Source organism: Clarias gariepinus, chromosome 23 (assembly GCF_024256425.1).
Source record: "Clarias gariepinus isolate MV-2021 ecotype Netherlands chromosome 23, CGAR_prim_01v2, whole genome shotgun sequence".
Classification (NCBI taxonomy): Eukaryota; Metazoa; Chordata; class Actinopteri; order Siluriformes; family Clariidae; genus Clarias; species Clarias gariepinus.
Window position 1 is genome coordinate 2,951,648 of NC_071122.1, and position 23,397 is coordinate 2,975,044.

General features: G+C 39.3%; 1 protein-coding gene across 1 annotated transcript; it reads left to right on the top strand.

Moving 5' to 3' along the window:
• Positions 1 to 2,233: 2,233 nt before the first annotated feature.
• nckap1l (NCK associated protein 1 like) lies at positions 2,234 to 22,793 on the top strand. Its single transcript, XM_053484201.1, has 31 exons — positions 2,234 to 2,371; positions 3,434 to 3,544; positions 3,776 to 3,868; positions 4,013 to 4,069; positions 6,227 to 6,369; positions 6,490 to 6,580; positions 6,754 to 6,891; positions 7,184 to 7,232; positions 7,561 to 7,717; positions 9,328 to 9,384; positions 9,467 to 9,563; positions 9,704 to 9,813; positions 10,466 to 10,598; positions 10,926 to 11,007; positions 11,115 to 11,173; positions 15,327 to 15,472; positions 15,602 to 15,734; positions 15,849 to 15,968; positions 16,100 to 16,239; positions 16,345 to 16,476; positions 16,587 to 16,805; positions 16,951 to 17,081; positions 17,224 to 17,321; positions 17,435 to 17,528; positions 19,338 to 19,420; positions 19,692 to 19,772; positions 19,903 to 19,996; positions 20,132 to 20,248; positions 21,548 to 21,657; positions 21,802 to 21,891; positions 22,101 to 22,793. The coding sequence occupies exons 1-31, from the start codon at positions 2,282 to 2,284 to the stop codon at positions 22,215 to 22,217; spliced, it is 3,372 nt and encodes a 1,123-aa protein (XP_053340176.1). The 5' UTR covers positions 2,234 to 2,281; the 3' UTR covers positions 22,218 to 22,793.
• Positions 22,794 to 23,397: the final 604 nt, after the last annotated feature.

The window sequence follows — 23,397 nt, forward strand, 5'->3', positions numbered from 1 at the left end:
GATGTCACAGCCCTCATAATTTGTGTTGTGAGTGTGAGTGTTAATATTTGTGATGTGTGTATATGTGTGTGATGTCACTCAATATAATGACACACAATTTTGCATCCTCAGTGACTTTAGATCACATAGGCCCGATGGTGGCGATCGTATAAATTTCCTAGGAGGAGTATATCAAAATCCATCGAGTGTGTTTTGCGAACGACCCAAAATAACTGACTTCCTGTTGAGTTGAGCCCAGGACATGCAGTGCGAAAGTTAAATGTGTACCGGGTTTCGCCTGCATATGTTCAAGTGTGTATGATGTGTGAGGGTCTGTGTCACACCTGAAGGAAAACCTGAGGGTCCTGCGCACCCTATAGTGCTTAGGCCCAAATGAACAAAAAGTATGTGGAAGTACTATTTTACCAGCCCGCTAGCCTTTATAGTTACAGTCACCCTTTTCTATCATTCCTTTTTTTAGGTGCCAGCTCATGGGATAGCAGTGTAAGCTCTGCACATTTGTCGCATCATCAAAAGGATGTTTAATCATTATGGAGTGAAGCATGAATATTCAGTGTCCTGTCTTCATTAAGACAATCATTGCTCCTTTAAGCCCTGAGAAGGCCTGCATGAACATTTGTATAGATGTAGAGTGTGAATGTGTCTTTCAGATGTAAAATGTGTGACTCTAATACAAAAGTCCACTTCCACATATTAACTGTATGATGTTTGTGGCAAATATATTGTTTAAGAGATTCTTTACTAATAAGATCAATTCAGCTCACTGTTTTTATGATCTCGGTACAGTCAAAGTCAACTTTATTGTACAGTGCATACATACAGTATAGACAATCGAAATTACGTTTCTCTCATCCTCGATACAAATAACACGGAAGGTGATAAAACCTTAAATAACACAAACATAAAAAAAAAACAACAGAGGTAAACAACAATAACTAAATTACAGTCATTTGCAAAGTAAACCAGGTTGAATTGAATTAAAATGGCAATGTGGGTATTGTTTGTTTGTTTATAATTTGGGGTCATTAGTGGTGTCAGATATATTGACCTAAAATAAAATACTCCTTGAGTAAAGGGTAAATATAGTTCAGCAAATTAAGATATAAAGTAACATATTAATTTTGTGATAGACCAGAATGAATTAAATTCAGTTAAAATATTTAGATAATTGTAGTACATTTGTTTGTTAAATAATAGTTTAGTTTTTAATTTCTTCTACCTTGCATTACAGTTATTTCTACTCTTTTTCCTACTTTTTTTTTACTCCGTAGAGTAACCATTGCATTAACTTTTTTTTACTTTAATTACATTAACTCAATTATATGTCATTGTACTAGATGTAGTTATTTAGGTTTCCTTAATTTCTTTTACTGGCTTTTACTCAATTCAAAAAGTATATTTATATGATTTTGCAAATTTTATATTTATTCGATATTGTAAAATATATGTTAAATTGTTTCACCAAAATCATTTAGTCCTGCACAGTTTTTATTTTTTAGAGTGTAGCAACTTTTACATTAGAAATCTGAACCACAGACCCCTCCAGGGTTTTAACTGACAGTGACAGGCGATGGACTTCCTGTAAGAGCCGTTACTCCTGCCGTTCTGGCACACGACCCCCAGCAGGACAACAGAAGGTGATTCATGTTTGCCTCAAATGTCCCTTTGTTTTGTCTCCAGCAAATACAGTGTAGTAAAAGCGGCAAAAGCAGGAAAGAAAAGGCACCAGTAGTGCAGGTGTGAGTACCCCTTCCTAAAACACCAACCCAAATTCTTTTACAAAACCTGACCAAGAGGCCCAACCAAATCCACAGTCCAAGCACTCGTGAGCATTCGCAAGGTGCTGGTGTTTACAGTGTGATTTACAGAAATGTCTCCCAAAAACACTTTTTGTTCTAGGGACCCACTTTATAAAAAAATTAATAACCATCGTGACCCAGTCCACATTAGGCCTTATTTATAAATCATGAGAAAAGTTTATACGCGCATAAATCAATCTTCCTGATTAATTTATTATATATATATATATATATATATACGGACATTATATATTCTATTAGTTATTCTATTCGTACATGTATTATACAGATAAAGTACAACAATACAAGGATAATAAAAATAAACTTTTGTGTTATATGAGTGTTTATAATAAGGTTAATGCCACACACATGGAGTGCTCATTCCCATAACTGGCTCCTCCTCTTTAATGTAGGTGTGGCTATAGGGTTCCACACTGAGTGCGTGTTCGTGTTATGTGTGTTTGTGTATATGTGTGTCGATCATGGCTTACCAACTAAAACTGGCAGAGAAACTGGTGGTTTTAAACGAGCGGGGAAGAGGAGTGTTGATCCGCATGAATCATATCAAAAAGGTCAGAAATATTCGATTACTAAAAAATTTTTTTTAATAAAAATATCTGGAAATGTCCTTGCAAGGCCTCGTCACCAACGCCCCAGAAAACAGGAACATGACCGATCTACAGTTAGAACATTTATAAAGCACACGTATGACTGTAATTAAGGGTTTTTAATTGAAGACTTTATTTCTAATGAAGTTCTGTGTGTTTGTAAATACAGATTTAAGTAATGAAGTGTTTAACAAAAAGTCTTTATCCAGATCCATCCATGTTAATATTAACGTCTACAATTGGATCTCGTTAATCTGCATATCAGAGTTCTGTTAAGGGTGTGTGTGTGTGTGTGCATGTGTGTGTGTAAGTATGTGTGTGTGTGTGAAATAAAATAAAATGTACATTTGTTTAGGTGCTAAATGGTTTAAAGAGTGTAGAGTGTATTTCAGAGCAGAAAATTATAAAAGGAAGTGCAAACAGGAAACCAGCAGCTCGTCACAAACCACACACACACACACACACACACACTCTCTCTCTCTAATTGTGTACATGCTTGTAGCAGCGTGTGTGAGTCCAGTGTAGTAATGTGATAATGATAAAAGCGATCCAGTCCAGTCCCACATGTGTGTGTGTGTGTCAGCATTTACACTTACGCTTCCTATTTTCACACACAAACAGAATGCGATTAATCGCCAACACACACACAGAGGGTTCAGTCAGTGCATGAAGGAGAAGAGGAACTTTTAGACTTCTGCGTAACAAACATTTGCTTTAAAGCATGGACCAACTCTCACTCTCGCCCGTTACACCTCTCCATAAACGAGTGAAACATGTCAGAAATGCGTGAAGAGGAACACCACTATGGGCTCGGCACAGGGTTTATTTTTATTTCAATAAATATTTGTATGTACTCAGTTCTGTAAAAGAGCCCAAGTCACATGGTAAGTATGACGGCCAGCACGGGGAGAGAGGAAGAGAGCGAGAGAGCGAGAGTGTGTATGTTGATGGTAACAGGCCTGTGTTATTATCTGCGAGCTGAATGTCTCTCTCTCTCTCTCTCTCTCTCTCTCTCGTCCTTCTCAGACATGTGGAGACGCGAATCGCCGGCCCGCCTTTTTCTCTGATAAATCCATGGAACCTGCCATAAAATTCATCAACAGGAAATTTCCCAACATTGACTTCAGAGGAGGAAGTGTAATTTACACACACACACACACACACACACACACACACACACACACACACACACATTTTTTAACACAGCACAGACAACTGATACAAAAATATTAACACAATGAATGTAGTTTTGTGTTATTTTTAGGTAGTGTCACAGCTAGTGCTGTGTAGCTGCTGTGTAGCTGTGTGCTGAGTGTGTGTGTGTGTGTGTGTGTGTGTGTGTGTGTGTGTGTGTGTTTGACCCTACAGCAACAGCTCAGTAGCATTCAGAAGCAGAAGTCCGGTGTGCTGGAGGCCCTGGGCAGCTTCTATGACTCCTTCATTGATGTGATGGAGTTCAGGGTGAGATGCTGCAGGAGCTCAAACAGGAACCACCATCACTTTAATAATCTCACTACAGCATTCCAAACTAATAGTAATGTGTGTGTGTGTGTGTGTGTGTGTGTGTCTGTGTGTGTCTGTGTGTGTGTGTGTGTGGCAATATAGGATCATGTTTATGAGGTTTTGAACACCATCGATGCCTGCCAGTGCTTCTTCAACATTGTAAGTGATGGAAATTATTATCCTGAAGTTCTCAGTAACTCTGGTTGATGAACAGTTGCTATAGATAGATAGATAGATAGATAGATAGATAGATAGATAGAGTAGATAGATAGATAGATAGATAGATAGATAGATAGATACAGTAGATAGATAGATGGATAGATAGATAGAGTAGATAGATAGATAGATAGATAGAGTAGATAGATACAGTAGATAGATAGATATATACAGTAGATAGATAGAGTAGATAGATAGATAGAGTAGATAGATAGATAGAGTAGATAGATAGATAGATAGATAGATAAAGTAGATATATACAGTAGATAGATAGATAGACAGAGTAGATAGATAAATAGATAGATAGAGTAGATAGATAGATAGATAGATAGATAGATACAGTAGATAGATGGATACAGTAGATAGATAGATATATACAGTAGATAGATAGATGGATAGATAGATAGAGTAGATAGATAGATGGATAGATAGATACAGTAGATAGATAGATATATACAGTAGATAGATAGATGGATAGATAGAGTAGATAGATAGATAGATAGATAGATAAAGTAGATATATACAGTAGATAGATAGATAGACAGAGTAGATAGATAAATAGATAGATAGAGTAGATAGATAGATAGATAGATAGAGTAGATAGATAGATAGATAGAGTAGATAGATAAATAGATAGATAGAGTAGATAGATAGATAGATAGATAGATAGATAGATAGATAGATACAGTAGATAGATAGATAAATACAGTGGATAAATAGATAGATAGATAGATAGATAGATAAATAGATAGATAGATGGATAGATAGATAGAGTAGATAGATAGATAGATAGATAGATAGATACAGTAGATAGATAGATAAATACAGTGGATAAATAGATAGATAGATAGATAGATAGATAAATAGATAGATAGATGGATAGATAGATAGAGTAGATAGATAGATAGAGTAGATAGATAGATAGATAGATAGATAAAGTAGATATATACAGTAGATAGATAGATAGACAGAGTAGATAGATAAATAGATAGATAGAGTAGATAGATAAATAGATAGATAGAGTAGATAGATAGATAGATAGATAGATAGATAGATACAGTAGATAGATAGATATATACAGTAGATAGATAGATGGATAGATAGATAGAGTAGATAGATAGATAGAGTAGATAGATAGATAGATAGATAGATAAAGTAGATATATACAGTAGATAGATAGATAGACAGAGTAGATAGATAAATAGATAGATAGAGTAGATAGATAAATAGATAGATAGAGTAGATAGATAGATAGATAGATAGATAGATAGATACAGTAGATAGATAGATAAATACAGTGGATAAATAGATAGATAGATAGATAGATAAATAGATAGATAGATGGATAGATAGATAGAGTAGATAGATAGATAGAGTAGATAGATAGATAGATAGATAGAGTAGATAGATACAGTAGATAGATAGATATATACAGTAGATAGATAGATGGATAGATAGATAGAGTAGATAGATAGATAGAGTAGATAGATAGATAGATAAAGTAGATATATACAGTAGATAGATAGATAGACAGAGTAGATAGATAAATATATAGATAGAGTAGATAGATAAATAGATAGATAGAGTAGATAGATAGATAGATAGATAGATAGATAGATAGATACAGTAGATAGATAGATAGATAGATAGATACAGTAGATAGATAGATAGATAGAGTAGATAGATAGATACAGTAGATAGATAGATACAGTAGATAGATAGATAGAGTAGATAGATAGATAGATAGATAGAGTAGATAGATGGATACAGTAGATAGATAGATAGATAGATAGATAGATAGAGTAGATAGATAGATAGATAGATAGATAGATAGATAGAGTAGATAGATGGATACAGTAGATAGATAGATGGATACAGTAGATAGATAGATAGATAGATAGATAGATAGATAGATAGATAGATAGATAGATAGATAGATAGATATACTTTATTGATCCCAAAGGGAAATTGTATGAGTAACTCAATAATTAATACAATAAAAGTTGGAGTAACTCAGTTGGTGTAACTCTAATTGGTGTAACTCTAATTGGTGTAACTCTAATTGGTGTAACTCTAATTGTACTAAATGTTCTGCTCCAGGCTGTGAACTTTGACTTCACTAAGAATTACCTGGACCTGATCATCACCTACACCTCCGTCATTCTCATGCTGTCTCGCATAGAGGACAGAAAAGCTCTGATTGGCATGTACAACTGCGCATATGAGCTCTCTAATGGCAGCAGGTTAGTTCATCACAAACAAAGACGAACACACACACACACACACACACACACACACACACACACACACACACACACACTATGGCAGGCTTTTAGGGCATTCATTTTGATGTTTTTGTGCAGTGAACCCTCGTTCCCTCGCCTTGGGCAAATGATCATAGAGTATGAAAATCCCCTAAAAAAACTCACGGAGGAGTTTGGACCACATACTAAGGTATACACACATACCAACACACACACACACACACACACACACACACACACACACACACACACACACACACACCTTCTTGACTTTACCTTCACCCATCATTCTAGACCAGCCATCACCCTAACACTGTGTGCGTGTGTGCGCGCGTGTGTGTTCCTTTGTGTTGTGTGTGTTAGTCAGTTACAGAGGCTCTGCTATCACTGCAGTATGTTTATCCTCGGAGGAACCTGCCGGCGGAACAGTGGCGCGGCGCTCAGCTTCTGAGCATCATCAACACACCAGCAACCATGATTAACCCAGAGACCAGCGACACGGTCACTGCCATCTCATTATAATACTATAATACCGTTGTGATTAACCCTAAGACCAGCGACACGATTCATTACCATCTTATTAAAATATTATAATCCAGCCATCATTAACAGTGAGACCAGCAACATGGTTTATTACTGTCTCATTATAATATTATAATAAAGCTGTGATTAATCAGGAGAGCAGTGACTTGGCTTATGACTATTGCATTATAATATTATACTCCAGCTGTGACTGAACCCAAAACCAACGACACATCTATTGTGTGTGTGTGTGTGTGTGTGTGTGATACAGATGGCGTGTGAGTATTTATCATTGGAGGTGATGGAGCGCTGGATTATTTGTGAGTGTTTTTTTTTTTAATACAACAAAAAATATTTTACAATCTGTATTTATTTTAAAGCTTTATACCAGATTTTAAACCAAACTTTGTCAAAAAAAAAAAAAACAGGTTTGGCAAACTGTGTATGTAGTCAGTGCCTTCAGGATTGTTACTAGTCAAAAACCTTTTTACAATTTTTTATTATGTTCTGGTTTATTCTTAAAATTAAACTAACTATCCTCAGTTTCATTGAGTCTGAATATTTTCTCTGCAGTACTCAGTGAACTGTGATTAGTAAAGCTTTATGTGTGTGTGTGTGTGTGTGTGTGTGTGCGTGTGTGTGTTTCAGTGGGATTCCTGTTGTGCCACAGCAGTCTGGCCTCAAACGCTGCGTCTCTGGATTTGTGGAAGATGGCTTTACGCAGCGGGTTTTATGTTACGCTCATCAGAGATGAAGTTATTAACATCCACAAACTGTCTGAGGACCATTTCGACTCCATGAAAGGGTGAGAGACTTCATTTTTTTATCTACTTTAAATCTTTATATCTACTAATTTTGTGTGTGTGTGTGTGTGTTTTACTTGTCTTGCTCATTCTTGTCTTTACTCTGATGGATTATTGTGCTGATTGAAGGTAAAAAATATCTTTTCATAAAGGTATCTTCTGACACTAAAGGAGAACTCTCCTCTAGAAATAACACCTGTTTCTCAGGCCTGCACTTTTCGGCTCTAGAACCCTCGGGATGTGCTTTTACTTTAACATTGACTGGCGCACCAGTGTTTAAAGGCTGAAAGCCTTTTTAATTCACCTGTCAAGGTAGTATTCATCTGTGATTCCAGGTGGAGCCTGATAAAATCCCAGGCTCATCCATCAGGAGCAAGGGCATCATCTAGAAAATCCTCTTTTTTTTCCTGACAAGGGATTTCAAACAGTTACATAATCAACAACCATTAGCAGATCAGCAATACCACATGAGAGGAAAAGACCCTTGACCATTCCTCCACCACCATGAAAGGGGCGTTCTGTTACTTTTCACAGGGAACGCTTTGTAACTCGGACCACACTGGACTTGTACACATACTCAAGAAGTCTGAAGCACTGGACACCTAAGGCTGAAGATTGAGGGAAGTCCTGGAATTCACTAACTGTGTACAACAATGAGAAGCCAGGGATCCCTAAAGAACTGAGGATACTCCGATCAATAAAGACCGAGCCTAAAGATCTTACAGGGAGGAATCAGCAGATTTATAGCACAATGAGAGATATACAAGCCAGATATAAGGAACATTTGGAAAACAGCTGAGATGTTTGGAGCTCCCTGCATAGATATGATCTGGCAAACCAACAGGACCAGCTTTACTTCCATAAATAATTAGTGAAACAGGAGAACATTGAGAGTATCTTCAGCAAGCATCAGGCCAGGAAAGCATCTAAAGCACACTGTGTCCAGCTTTATGACACTGCCCCTTATGACAACAAGACCTTATGATAACAAGCTCCTGTATTTCCCCCTTATTTCCAACACCTTATTACAGGCATGCAGATTTCCTCACACCTTCAAAAAAAAAAAACTTCTTTGTGTCCATAAGGACAAGCTACCAGAAATGAGGATTATAGACCAGTTGCTTTAAGGTCAACATAAACATCGATCACAGTCTGGTTTCTCACAGGCTCTTCCATCTGGGAGACCAAACTGCAGTCAGAGGTCCAGAAGATCATCAGTTCTGAATTCAACAAAACCAAGGATATGTGCTTCATGAGTGCAGAGGAGGGCAGTGAGGGGAGCTGCTGACACCAAACATCCATACATACTGCTTTTTCAAGCTGCCTTGACAAAAGCATTTCACCTCTATGATTTGCTGAAAGCCTGGCCACCGGCACTGCTTCTTTCTAGACACTTTGCAAGAACATAACCGGTCCTACAGAAACACTTTAAAATGATTTGCATTGCAGTTTGTTCTCATGCACTGTCTGATTTTCTCTTGTTGGTGCTGCACTGTCTGCTTTAATGTACACTGGCACCTAAACAAACCCAACTCCTGTGAGTACAATAAGCATTTCTGATTCGGATTCTGATCAAACAAGGAAGTAATCAGATTTCCTTTTCTCCCTGTAGTTACAGTAAGCGAGTTGCTGATATTAAAGAGTCTAAAGACCACGCAACAGCTAACTGGTAAGTTACAGATTCCTGCTCAAAGTGATGATGTTTGTAAGTGAACATGACCACACTCAGGCCCTTGTGTTAAACCGTGCAGTGGAGCGATTCACCGGGAGAAGCGACACTTCCTAAGAACCGCTTTAAAGGAGCTGACGAAGGTGTTAGAGGACCAACCAGCTCTGCTCGGACCAAAGGTCAATTTCAGTGTGAAAGATAGAACTGTTTCTGTTATATTAATTATATTTACTTATTAATGAGGTGATGTAATGACATTAATTTTAAGTATGTGTCTATGCTTTTCTCCTCCTCCTCTTTTCTCTCGTTTTTCCCTCAGGCATTGTTTGTGTTTATCGCTATGTCATTCTCACGTGATGAAATCTGCTGGCTGGTGCGTCATCATGAAAATGTCCCAAAAACCAAAACTCCTGAGGATTACACTGATGCGTGAGTGTTTAACAAAATCAGATCATCAGTTCAGTGCAGATCATCAGTTTAAGCCACCCAAAAATATTACCAATATTACCAAGTTTCAACAATACAATCGTATTTTTGCATATAAAAACAATTAAATCATTTAGAAAAGACATGAAGTCAAATATGAAATAAATAAACATTAACCTTAATTTATGATTCCTCTTGGTACTGACTAAAAGAAATCTGAAAGTGGCCTACTTTTCATTTTCCTACCATGTTTGATAACATTCTTGAGACCCATAGTGTTATGTCCTTAATGAATCTTTCACAAAATGCAAAAAAACAAACAAACAAAAGAAAAACTCACTTTGCTTGACTATCCACTGATTGCCTCAAAGACATACATGCAAGGTTCGTGTGTGTGTGTCTGTGTGTATATATATATATATATATATATATATATATATATATATATACTGTATATAAATGCTTATTTTTTCCTAGAAGAAATATATGAAATTAATAATTATATAAATATATAATTAGCATTTTCAATGCATTGCTTTTTTCAATTTCTACAAAAGGTTTTAATGTATAAGACATTTTTAGCTATTCTACAATTTTTACAAACTATAGCTGAACATAATGATAAGCGTGTAAATAAGAACTATGCCCCCTGCAGGCAGATAGCAGAGCTGCTGTTCTACATGGAGAAGCTTCGGACTCTGCTGCAGCGTTACTGCAGCGTTATTCAGCGTTACCACCTACAGTATCTCTCCCGGTTCGACGCTCTCATACTAAACGACACCATCCAGGTAATAATATGTAGGATGTGGTAAATATCCCGGAAAGGATAACTTCACTTAGAGATATCAGAATTTGAAGCTAAAACACAAATGAAATGAAACATGTCCCTGATCCTCATACTAAACTCAGCACTTCTTGTGTGTACAAGATAATGGTTTATAATCAAATCATCTGGTACTGCCGGGTTGAGCATGGGTTGTCTGTAGAGTCTGGTTCTCTCAGGAAGTTTTCTCACCACAGTTGTCTTCAGCCACTTGTTAGGGAGAAAATCATACACTTAAAATTTATAAACTCAGACTTCTAAGATTAAGTTTATAAATGTTGATCATTTTCAGGGCATGGTTGTATGTCCCGAGGAGGAGTCTGTGCTCATGACATCATTCGTTTCAGATCTGAGCGCGCTCACACTCAAACAGCGTAACTTTTATTCCAATATATTTATCTGTCATTTAAATATTCAGTGTTTATCATGTTATACCTGTGTTTATTTAAAACAAAACCTTTATCATTTGTTCAATCAACAGTGGAGTGTGGAGATGAACTGGATTTTAAGGCCCTTAGACTTGACTGGTTACGTTTACAGGTACCGAAAACACTTAAACACCGTCACACACCATCAAGCACTTAAACTCTATCACACACCAACACCAAACACTTAAACACCGTCACACACCAACATCGAGCACTCAAACTCCATCACACACCAACACCAAACACTTAAACACTGTCACACACCAACATCGAGCACTCAAACTGCATCACACACCAACACCAAACACTTAAACATCATCACACACCAACACTAAACACTGAAACACCGTCACACACCAACACCAAACACTTAAACACCAAAACCAAACACTTAAACACCGTCACACACCAACACCAAACACTTAAACACCAACACCAAACACTTAAACACTGTCGCAAACCAACACCAAACACTTAAACACCGTCACACACCAACACCAAACACTTAAACACCGTCACACACCAACACCAAACACTCAAACTCCATCACACACCAACACCAAACACTTAAACACCGTCACACACCAACACCAAACACTTAAACACCGTCACACACCAACACCAAACACTTAAACACCAAAACCAAACACTTGAACACCGTCACACACCAACACCAAACACTTAAACACCAACACCAAACACTTAAACACTGTCGCAAACCAACACCAAACACTTAAACACCTTCACACACCAACACCAAACACTTAAACACCGTCACACACCAACATCAAGCACTCAAACTCCATCACACACCAACACCAAACACTTAAACACCGTCACACACCAACACCAAACACTTAAACACCATCACACACCAACACCAAACACTTAAACACCGTCACACATCAACATCGAGCACTCAAACTCCATCACACACCAACACCAAACACTTAAACACCATCACACACCAACACTAAACACTTAAACACCATCACACACCAACACCAAACACTCAAACACCAACACCAAACACTTAAACACCATCACACACCAACACTAAACACTTAAACACCAACACCAAACACTTAAACACCGTCACACAACAACACCAAACACTTAAACACCGTCACACACCAACATCAAGCACTCAAACTCCGTCACACACCAACACCAAACACTCAAACACCATCACACACCAACACCAAACACACAAACACCGTCACACACCAACACCAAACACCAACACCAAACACTTAAACACCATCACACACCAACACCAAACACCAACACCAAACACTTAAACACCATCACACACCAACACTAAACACTTAAACACCAACATCAAACACTTAAACACCGTCACACAACAACACCAAACACTTAAACACCATCACACACCAACACCAAACACTCAAACACCGTCACACACCAACACCAAACACTCAAACACCAACACCAAACACTTAAACACCATCACACACCAACACCAAACACTTAAACACCAACACCAAACACTCAAACTCCATCACACACCAACACCCAACACTTAAACACCGTCACACACCAACATCAAGCACTCAAACTCCGTCACACACCAACACCAAACACTCAAACACCGTCACACACCAACACCAAACACTTAAACACCAACACCAAACACTTAAACACTGTCACACACCAACACCAAACACTTAAACACCATTACACACCAACACCAAACACTCAAACACCAACCCAAACACTTAAACACCGTCACACACCAACACCAAACACTCAAACACCAACACCAAACACTTAAACACCATCACACACCAACACCAAACACTTAAACACCGTCACACACCAACACCAAACACTTAAATACCATCACACATCAACACCAAACACTTAAACACCATCACACACCAACACCAAACACTCAAACACCAACACCAAACACTTAAACACCATCACACACCAACACCAAACACTCAAACACCAACACCAAACACTTAAACACCATCACACACCAACACTAAACACTTAAACACCGTCACACACCAACACCAAACACTTAAACACCAGCACCAAACACTTAAACACTGTCACACACCAACACCAAACACTTAAACACCAACACCAAACACTTAAACACCGTCATAAACCAACACCAAACACTTAAACACTGTCACACACCAACACCAAACACTTAAACACCAACACCAAACACTTAAACACCGTCACAAACCAACACCAAACACTTAAACACTGCCACACAACAACACCAAACACTTAAACACTGTCACACACCAACATCGAGCACTCAAACTCCGTCACACACCAACACCAAACACTTAAACACCGTCACACACCAACAGCAAACACTTAAACACAATTACACACCAACACCAAACACTCAAACACCAACCCAAACACTTAAACACCGTCACACACCAACACCAAACACTCAAACACCAACACCAAACACTTAAACACTGTCACACACCAACAGCAAACACTTAAACACTATTACACACCAACACCAAACACTCAAACACCAACCCAAACACTTAAACACCATCACACACCAACACTAAACACTTAAACACCGTCACACACCAACACCAAACACTTAAACACCAGCACCAAACACTTAAACACTGTCACACACCAACACCAAACACTTAAACACCAAACACTTAAACACCGTCATAAACCAACACCAAACACTTAAACACCAACACCAAACACTTAAACACCGTCACAAACCAACACCAAACACTTAAACACTGTCACACAACAACACCAAACACTTAAACACTGTCACACACCAACATCGAGCACTCAAACTCCGTCACACACCAACACCAAACACTTAAACACCGTCACACACCAACAGCAAACACTTAAACACAATTACACACCAACACCAAACACTCAAACACCAACCCAAACACTTAAACACCGTCACACAACACCAAACAACACCAAACACTCAAACACCAACACCAAACACTTAAACACCATCACACACCAACACCAAACACTCAAACACCAACACCAAACACTTAAACACCGTCACACACCAACACCAAACACTCAAACACCAACACCAAACACTTAAACACTGTCACACACCAACAGCAAACACTTAAACACTGTCACACACCAACATTGAGCACTCAAACTGCATCACACACCAACACCAAACACTTAAACATCATCACACACCAACACTGAAACACTGAAACACCATCACACACCAACACCAAACACTTAAACACCGTCACACACCAACACCAAACACTCAAACTCCATCACACACCAACACCAAACACTTAAACACCGTCACACACCAACACAAAACACTTAAACACCAAAACCAAACACTTGAACACCGTCACACACCAACACCAAACACTTAACCACCAACACCAAACACTTAAACACTGTCGCAAACCAACACCAAACACTTAAACACCGTCACACACCAACACCAAACACTTAAACACCGTCACACACCAACATCAAGCACTCAAACTCCATCACACACCAACACCAAACACTTAAACACCGTCACACACCAACACCAAACACTTAAACACCGTCACACACCAACATCGAGCACTCAAACTCCATCACACACCAACACCAAACACTTAAACACCATCACACACCAACACTAAACACTTAAACACCATCACACACCAACACCAAACACTTAAACACCGTCACACACCAACATCGAGCACTCAAACTCCATCACACACCAACACCAAACACTTAAACACCATCACACACCAACACTAAACACTTAAACACCATCACACACCAACACCAAACACTCAAACACCAACACCAAACACTTAAACACCATCACACACCAACACTAAACACTTAAACACCAACACCAAACACTTAAACACCGTCGCAAACCAACACCAAACACTTAAACACCGTCACACAACAACACCAAACACTTAAACACCGTCACACACCAACATCAAGCACTCAAACCCTGTCACACACCAACACCAAACACTCAAACACCGTCACACACCAACACCAAACACTCAAACACCAACACCAAACACTTAAACATTGTCACACACCAACACCAAACACTTAAACACCGTCACACACTAACATCGAGCATTTAAACTCCATCAAACACTAACAGTAAGGATTTAAATACCTTAAACACACATGATGTATTTGAATATGATATAATAGCTGTATGACTTATATATATGTGTGTGTGTGTGTGTTTGTGTGTGTGTTGTTAGGCATACACGAGTGTGGCTAAAGCCCCTCTAGCTCTGAAGGATTACTGTGATCTGGCTAAAATCATGAACATGACACAGTTTCACACTCGCATGATGGACGACGTGGACGAGCTTCTCAACGAGACAGGCGATGTGTCCATACTCGGGTACACACACACACACACACACACACACACACACACACACACACACACAGGTTTTACTTATGTGCATTTCAGGTTTTAAATGTGCTTTGTGTGTGTGTGTGTTTGTGTGTGTGTGTGTGTGTGTTTCAGGTTTTACCCACGTGTGTGTGAGCGTTTGTTCTCACTGAGCAGTGAGGATCCATCAATGCACAGATTCTTGATGGCCTTTCCGATGTCCTGCTCTCACTTAAGTCACTGCACACACACACTGTGTCCTGAAGAAGTATGTGGCACACATACACACACACACACACATTGCAGTTTAAACTGTGGTTAAACACCTATTCAGGACACTGTGTGTGTGTGTGTGTGTGTGTGTGTGTGTGTGTGTGTGTAGGCAGAGCTGATGGAGAAAAGCACTCTCAGGCTGTGTATTAAGTTTCTGGAGCAGATTGCCAATCAGACGTGTTCAGTCTTCCTGGAGCTTTCTGCTGAACAGTGTAACTTGCATGAACAGGTAGACACACACATGCACACGCGCACACACCCGCCCACACACACACACACACATACAAAATGAAAATAACTAAATCTGTGGTATCATCAGCAAGCACACTTTTTTGTATGTGTGTGTGTGTGTGTGTGCAGCTGTTGCCGAAACACTCCGCTGAGACAATCAGTACTGCACGCAATAAAAAACTGAAAAAACCTCCACCAAAGAAAGGAGAGACGGTGAAGATCAAACCTGGAGCTGAGAGTCAGAGAAAGAACCGATCTGTTGTTACCACGTCAGTCTCTCTTTCTCTCTCTCTCTCACACACACACACACACACACACACACACACACACACACACACACACACTCAAAATAATGTGAGTACTGTGTGTTACAGGATGGATAAGCTGCACATGGCTCTGACGGAGCTCAGCTCCTCATACAGTGTATGTTCAGAGTTCAGTGTGTTTAAACACCTCATAGTTCCTACAGAGTTCCTCATCACACAGCTGGAACTGCGCCTCAGCAAGTAAAGACGCACACACACACACACACACACGACACTCATCAATGGAGTCACTGTGAAAATGTTAACATCATTGTGTATGTGTGTGTGTGTGTGTGTGTTGTGTGCCATAGGACTATTGTGCGTTTGGTAAATTTTAACCCAAACACACGTGAGATCTGTCGGCCATCTGAGCTGCTGGCGCTGATTGAGTCGTACATGACCAGCTTAAACACCCTGAGTGCCTTCGTCCACACTGATGTCAGCCGCGTCATGAAAAGCGTCCTACTGCAACACACTCACCCACTGGATGCGCATGGCACACACACCATCACCACGCTCTACACCAACTGGTACACACACACACACACACACACATTTATACTCATGCTCACTAAACATCTTATAGACATGATGATAATTTGATGCTAATGAGATCCTAATTATATGCTAATGAGATGCTAATGATATGCTAATGTGGAGAGCGTCATGCTGCAGGTATTTGGAGAGTTTGCTGCGACAGGCGAGTGGCGGAGTCATCGCTCACTGTCCCACAATGCATTGTTTCACCAATATCACTGTGGAAAATGAGCAAAACATCAAAGCTGAGCAGTTCTCCGACATCTGTGGTGAATACACACACACACACACACACACACACAGACTGCAAAAAATTTATGGTTAAAAATTGTATTTGAAATAATGTAAAAGTATCTCCTCTCTCTGTGTGTGTGTGTGTGTGTGTGTGTGTGTGTGTGTGTGTGTGTTTAGAGTTGCGAGCTCTGGCAGAGCTGATTGGTCCATATGGAATGAAGTTTCTTGGAGAGAATCTGATGTGGCACATTACCTCCCAGATCTCAGAGTTAAAGGTGCAAAATATATATACATATATATAAAAATGTTTAAACTGCTTTTAATTTAATGTAAATTTACTAAATTGCTATTATGTGATGTGATGTGTGTGTGTTCCTCTGTCGAGCAGAAGCTGGTGTTTGAGAACATGGACCTTTTGGTGCAGATCCGAGCAAATTTTGACAAACCTGATGTTACAGGCGGCCTTCAGAAGAAACTTACAGGTATATATATATATATATATATATACATACACACATATACATATACTGTATATATATATATATATATATATATATATATATATATATATATATATATATATATACAGTCAAGCCTGAAATCATTCATTCCCCTGGCAAATTCTGACTTAAATTTACTTTTATTTAACCAGCAAGTTTTTTCTTCTTTAGAAATGACACAGGCGTCTCTCAGAAAGTAATAAGACGATGTACAAGAGGCATCATTGTGGAAAAAATTATTACACATCTTTTATTTACATATGAACAAAAAGTGGCATGTCCAAAATTATTCATACCCTTCTCAATAATCAATAGAAAAGCCTTTATTGGCTATTACAGCAATCAAACGCTTCCTATAACAGCTGACCAGCCTATTGCGTGTCTCCACTGGTATCTTTGCCCCTTCATCTTTAGCGATGATTTTAAACTTTTTCAGGTTGTAAGGTCTCCTTGCCATCACCCTGGGTTGATGTTATGCTGAAATGTCAATTGGTGCCCAAGGCCAAGTTTCTCAGCAGACTGCCATTTACTGTGATTAGGTTGCCTAGTTCACCGGAACCACCAAAACATTAGGTTCCCATATATATATATATATATATATATATATATATATATATATATATATATATACAGTGGAACCTCGGATTACAAGCATAATTTGTTCCAGAAGCGGGAAATTTATGCACGCACACACATAACACACACACACCGCAGCGCAAGAGAAAGAAACACACACACACACCCACACCTTTAACACACACACTCAAACACAGACAAACAGTAAAGGCGAGAGAGAGAGAGAGAGAGAGAGAGAAAGATTGTGTGTTTGTGTGTAAACTGGCACGGTGTCAAATTACGCACGCACACACATAACACACACACTCTGCAGCGCAAGAGAAAGAAAAACACACACACATGGATGTTAATTATACCATTAGGAGACAAGCACTAAGACCCAGCAGCGGAGATGAATACTGTACCTGCAGCGCAAGAGAGAGAAAAACCGTTGGCTCAGTTGTGATCACGTGACGCTCGGCATCAAATCAAGAAGCACATGCGTGATACATGATACTCGGTGCTCGTAAACCAAGACAATGCTAGTTTTCCAAGTCAAAATTGGTTAAAAATCTTTGCTCGTCTTGCAGAACACTCGTAAGCCGAGTTACTCGTAATCTGAGGTTTACTGCCATATATATATATATATATATATATATATATATATATATATACAGTGAGGTCAATAAGTATTTGATCACCCTGTGATTTAGCAAATTCTCATACTTAGAAATCATGGAGGGTCTACAATTTTCAGCATAGGTGCATTTCCACTGTGAGAGACAGAATCTAATAAGACAAATCCGGAAATTACATTGTATGATTTTTGAGCAATTTATTTGTGAATTACTGTGTCAAATAAGTATTTGATCACTTGCTTATCAGCCAGATTTCTGACCCTCAAAGACCAGTTATTTTACTTTTAAATATGCTGAAAATTGTAGACCCTAGATTTCTAAGTAAGAGAACCTTCACAGGGTGATCAAATACTCATTGACCCCACTGTATAAATATATTACAGTGCATACCGTGTTCCACGTGCTGATGGAATTTACTCACACACACACACACACACACACACACACACACACACACACACACACACACACAGAAGGTTAAACACAGTCTTAATATTACTCAAAGTGTAAATTGAACATATAATACATTGTACAATAATAAATTGTATGATTGCATGTGACTGTATTTGTGTGTATATGTGTGTGCATGTGAATAAAGGGTGTGAGAATGTGCTGAAGCGTTTGACCATCATCGGAGTGATTCTGTCGTTTCGCACCATGGTGCAGGAAGCGCTGGAAGAGGTACGGTGTAACACTGATGAATATTTATATGCCACTGAATTATAGTTCAGCATGACATGTTGTAGTTACATTAAACTGTCAAACGGTGGCGATGGACTTTAACACCAAGTCCTCACTTGAGTATCACTCATACACACGCCTATTGAAGATAAAACCCAGACCATGCGTGTGATTCTCATGTAAGTTCAGGACTGTATGTATGTAATCTCAGTACTTCAGTAGTGTGTGTGTGTGTGTGTGTGTGTTTGTGTGATAATCTTTCTGTGTCTAGGTGATGCACAAACACTGTCCATTCCTGATGGGACCCATCGAGTGTGTACGGGATCTCATCAGCCCTGACACTGACATCAAGGTCAGATACACACACAACACAGATTCACAGACCCAAAAGCTGCAATCTGTTAGAGGTGCTTTTGTGCGTGGTATGCAGGTGGTGTTTGGTGTGTTTCTGTGTTTGTAAATGTGTTTGTGTGTATGTGTAGGTGGTGTTGAGTGTGTATGAGCTGGCATCTTCAGCAGGTGTGCAGTGTGACATTGACCCCACCCTTGTTGCTGCCATCGCGAACATGCGCTCAGGTGAGTCACAGTGAGACATTTAGGTAACTGAGGATTAATTTAATTCATTTTTTTATTTAATGTAATGAGTAGCCGGATTCATTTAATGATGTAATCTAATCCTGTGTGTGTATGTGTGTGTATGTGTGTACTTAGACAATGCATCAGCGGAGGAGGAATATAAACTGGCCTGTCTGCTGCTGGTGTTCGCTGCAGTGTCACTGCCCATACTCGCCATCGACCCAAACTCATTCTACAGTCGGGAACTTGGAGGTGAATAGACACACACACACGCACATACACACGCAAACACTGAGGTGCTTATACATGGTTGTATAGTGGCAGGGGTGTCAGCATAGTGAGCAAGGACGTCGAGGAAGCAGAGCAGCGGCAGTGGCGTTGGTGATGATAGTGCCGATTGAGGTGGCGGTGATGGTGGTGCTGTTGGCTGGTACTCACTCTTTGGGAAATATGTCGTTGCACGTGTCATTTTTGTAGCGCCTCAGCCTTTTTTATCACAGGCTTGAGGAGGCTTGAGGAGGCCCCTGCCGATATGACGTTTCAGGTACTGTGCCTCTTTTAACCCCACACCTACAACGATTCGCTTGTTTTTGCATTGCCATATAACACGCGGGCCTCCTGAAACACCATTTGTTTAGTTCCAGGGTGGAACTGAATAGGACTTTCCTCAATCAATCCACCAGGTCAAATTCTGGTATCCTAATCAGCTGCCATAAGGTTTTGCAAAGATGGAGACAACAGCTGTTCTTGGGGACTTAAATGAAATGAGATTGGACCAGGGACTATTGGACCAGAAATTTAGAGCTGGAGCAGAACCCACTCTCCTGCCTGAAACTCTAGGTTGTGTGGGTAGGTTGTTTTTTCATAGGAGCTTATCCTGGACTTTCCCCAAGGGTTGTTGGACAAGGGTGCTGATTCGACCAATCCTAACTTCCCATCTAGGGCCACTGCCTAGTCTACCTGAGTCTCCAATAACTACCAGGACTCCATATTAGCATCTGTTATGGCTGAACTGACTAACACACCTAACACACAGTATGAATGCAGATCAATTCCTGCTCTCTGCTTCACCCAGATAAGGATGGGTTCCCTGTTGAGTCTGGTTCCTCTCAAGGTTTCTTCCTATTACCATCTCAGGGAGTTTTTCCTTACCACTGTCGCCCTTGGCTTGTTCACCAGGGACAAACTGACCATTTTTGATTTATAAACATTCACATTCCATACAAATTAAAATTGTAATACTTATCATTGTGTAAAGCTGCTTTGCAACAATGACAATTGTTAAAAACGCTATACTGCCAGGTTTAAAGCCATCGGAGGCCTGGGGAGTTTGATGAGTCCCTGGCAAGAAGTGGGTCAGCAGCAGTGTGAGTGTCGTCAAGACTGCCTGTGGAGAGTGACAGTCAATATTTGGATATTCACTAACCTGTCATGAGAATGTGAAATTGTGTTGGAGGCGTGGAGCAGAAATCACAGCATGCGTGCACACACACACACACACACACACAGAAGGGTCATGTGGATTTAACCTTTTCTGTTTTTTCTCTGCAGGTCACCAGAACAACATCCACTGTTTCGCCTCCGCGATTAACCATCTTGCTGCTGCCATGTTCACTGTCCAGAACAAGAACATCGAACAGCACCTCCGCGAGTTCCTGTTGGTCAGTATATACGCACACACACACATGCTCAGGCAATCACTCAGAAATTATGTTCTCTCATGCAGTACGTATAATGGTTTGTGTGTGTGTGTGTGTGTGTGTGTGTGTGTGTTTGTGTTTGTGTGATGCATGGTTTGTTCACAGATTGCATCATCAGCGTTACTGCAGCTTGGACAGAACATTGAGAAAGTAGAGATTAGACACAGAGACTCCGTCTACCTGTTGCTGGACATGGTGATCAGACATTTATCTTATTTACACAAACAGATCTGTCCACACTCCAAACCCAGCTAACACACATACGTACTGTACATAGACACATAAATCATAGTTACTGTTAGTGTGAATGTATTAACCTCGCCTCATTATCTTATATTTACATCAAGGTAAGTGCTACTCAATTAATACTCAATAATGTGTGTGTGTGTGTGTGTGCGTTGCAGATAGTGGAACAGTCCCCGTTTCTCAGTCAGGATGTGTTGGAGAACTGCTTCCCCTACGTGCTCCTCCGTAATGCCTACAGAGAAGTGCACAAGACTTTCATACATAATATGGGATAAACATGCGCACACGCACACACGCACACACACACACAGGTTTTATTTTTAGGTTATCCTATGCTAAGGCTGCATGAGAGGGCGTGGCCAGGGTGGGGCAACACAGAGAGCCAAAGGAAGAGCTCATGATGTGTAGAAATGTTTTTGAATTTACAGTATGTTCTAATGGTTAATTGTTGCTTGGTTAAATTCCTGCATATTATGATAAATTATTTATAATTATTAATAATTATTAATATCAGTTTTTAATCTCTGCTTGTTGCTTTTTTATCACAGTGTATTTTGTCATCATTGCATTAACAAAAGAAAAAAAATCATAGATCTTTTCTCATTATTATGACATTTTAATCTTATTATCATGAGAAACGGTTAAGTGGCCATCACTTTTGACGAGACAGGGACAGTGGTGCTCACGTCTACCGATTCAATGCACTAGATGTTCATTTCACTGAGTTAGTAAGTCCTAATTATCAGATAAGACCTGTGCCTTGTTTTTCTTTTGTGAATGCAGTGTGCTTCTGTAGTATCTCAGCATTATAATCATGTGCTTCATGATCAAAAATAAATAAATAAACACAATATTTTTTTACCCTCACTGCTTTTTTTTTATCATATAGATAGCAAAATATTGCATTTTCCAGTTTGACTGTTTTAGTGTGTGTGATTGTGTGTGTGTGTGATTGTGTGTGTCGACAACACAGGAACACCAAGAAGCAGAAAGTAAAATTGAGATAAACATAATAACATTAGATTCTGTCTGTGTAAGCGAGATAGCACTTTGAGCTATGACTATTGAATTTTAAATCAGTTTGCACAGGTCAGGTCTGTTTAAGCTTTATAATGTAATTTAAATAAGTACAGTGGAACCACGGATTACGAGCATAATTCGTTCCGGAAGCGAGCTCGTATTCCAAAACACTCGTAAATCAAAGCACATTTTCCTATAAGAAATAATTCCACAGCCCAAAAAAATAAATACATAAAAATAATTAACACAAAATATAAAGTAAAAATAAAACAAATTAACCTGCACGTTACCTTAAAAAAAGTTAAAAAAATCCTGACAGATAAATGTTTCCATTTATGCGCACAGGCACTGTGTGTGTGTTTTTCTCTCTCCTGCGCTGCTGAGTGTGTGTTATGTGTGTGCGAGCATAATTTGACACCGTGCAAGTTGTGTAAG

Excerpts from the sequence above, each read along its gene's own strand:
- nckap1l (XM_053484201.1), top strand. The coding sequence starts at position 2,282 with ATGGCTTACCAACTAAAACTGGCAGAGAAACTGGTGGTTTTAAACGAG. Across the intron at positions 6,581-6,753 it reads AGTTTGGACCACATACTAAG|TCAGTTACAGAGGCTCTGCT; the intron begins GTATACACACAT and ends TGTGTGTGTTAG. Across the intron at positions 11,008-11,114 it reads CGCGCTCACACTCAAACAGC|TGGAGTGTGGAGATGAACTG; the intron begins GTAACTTTTATT and ends TTCAATCAACAG.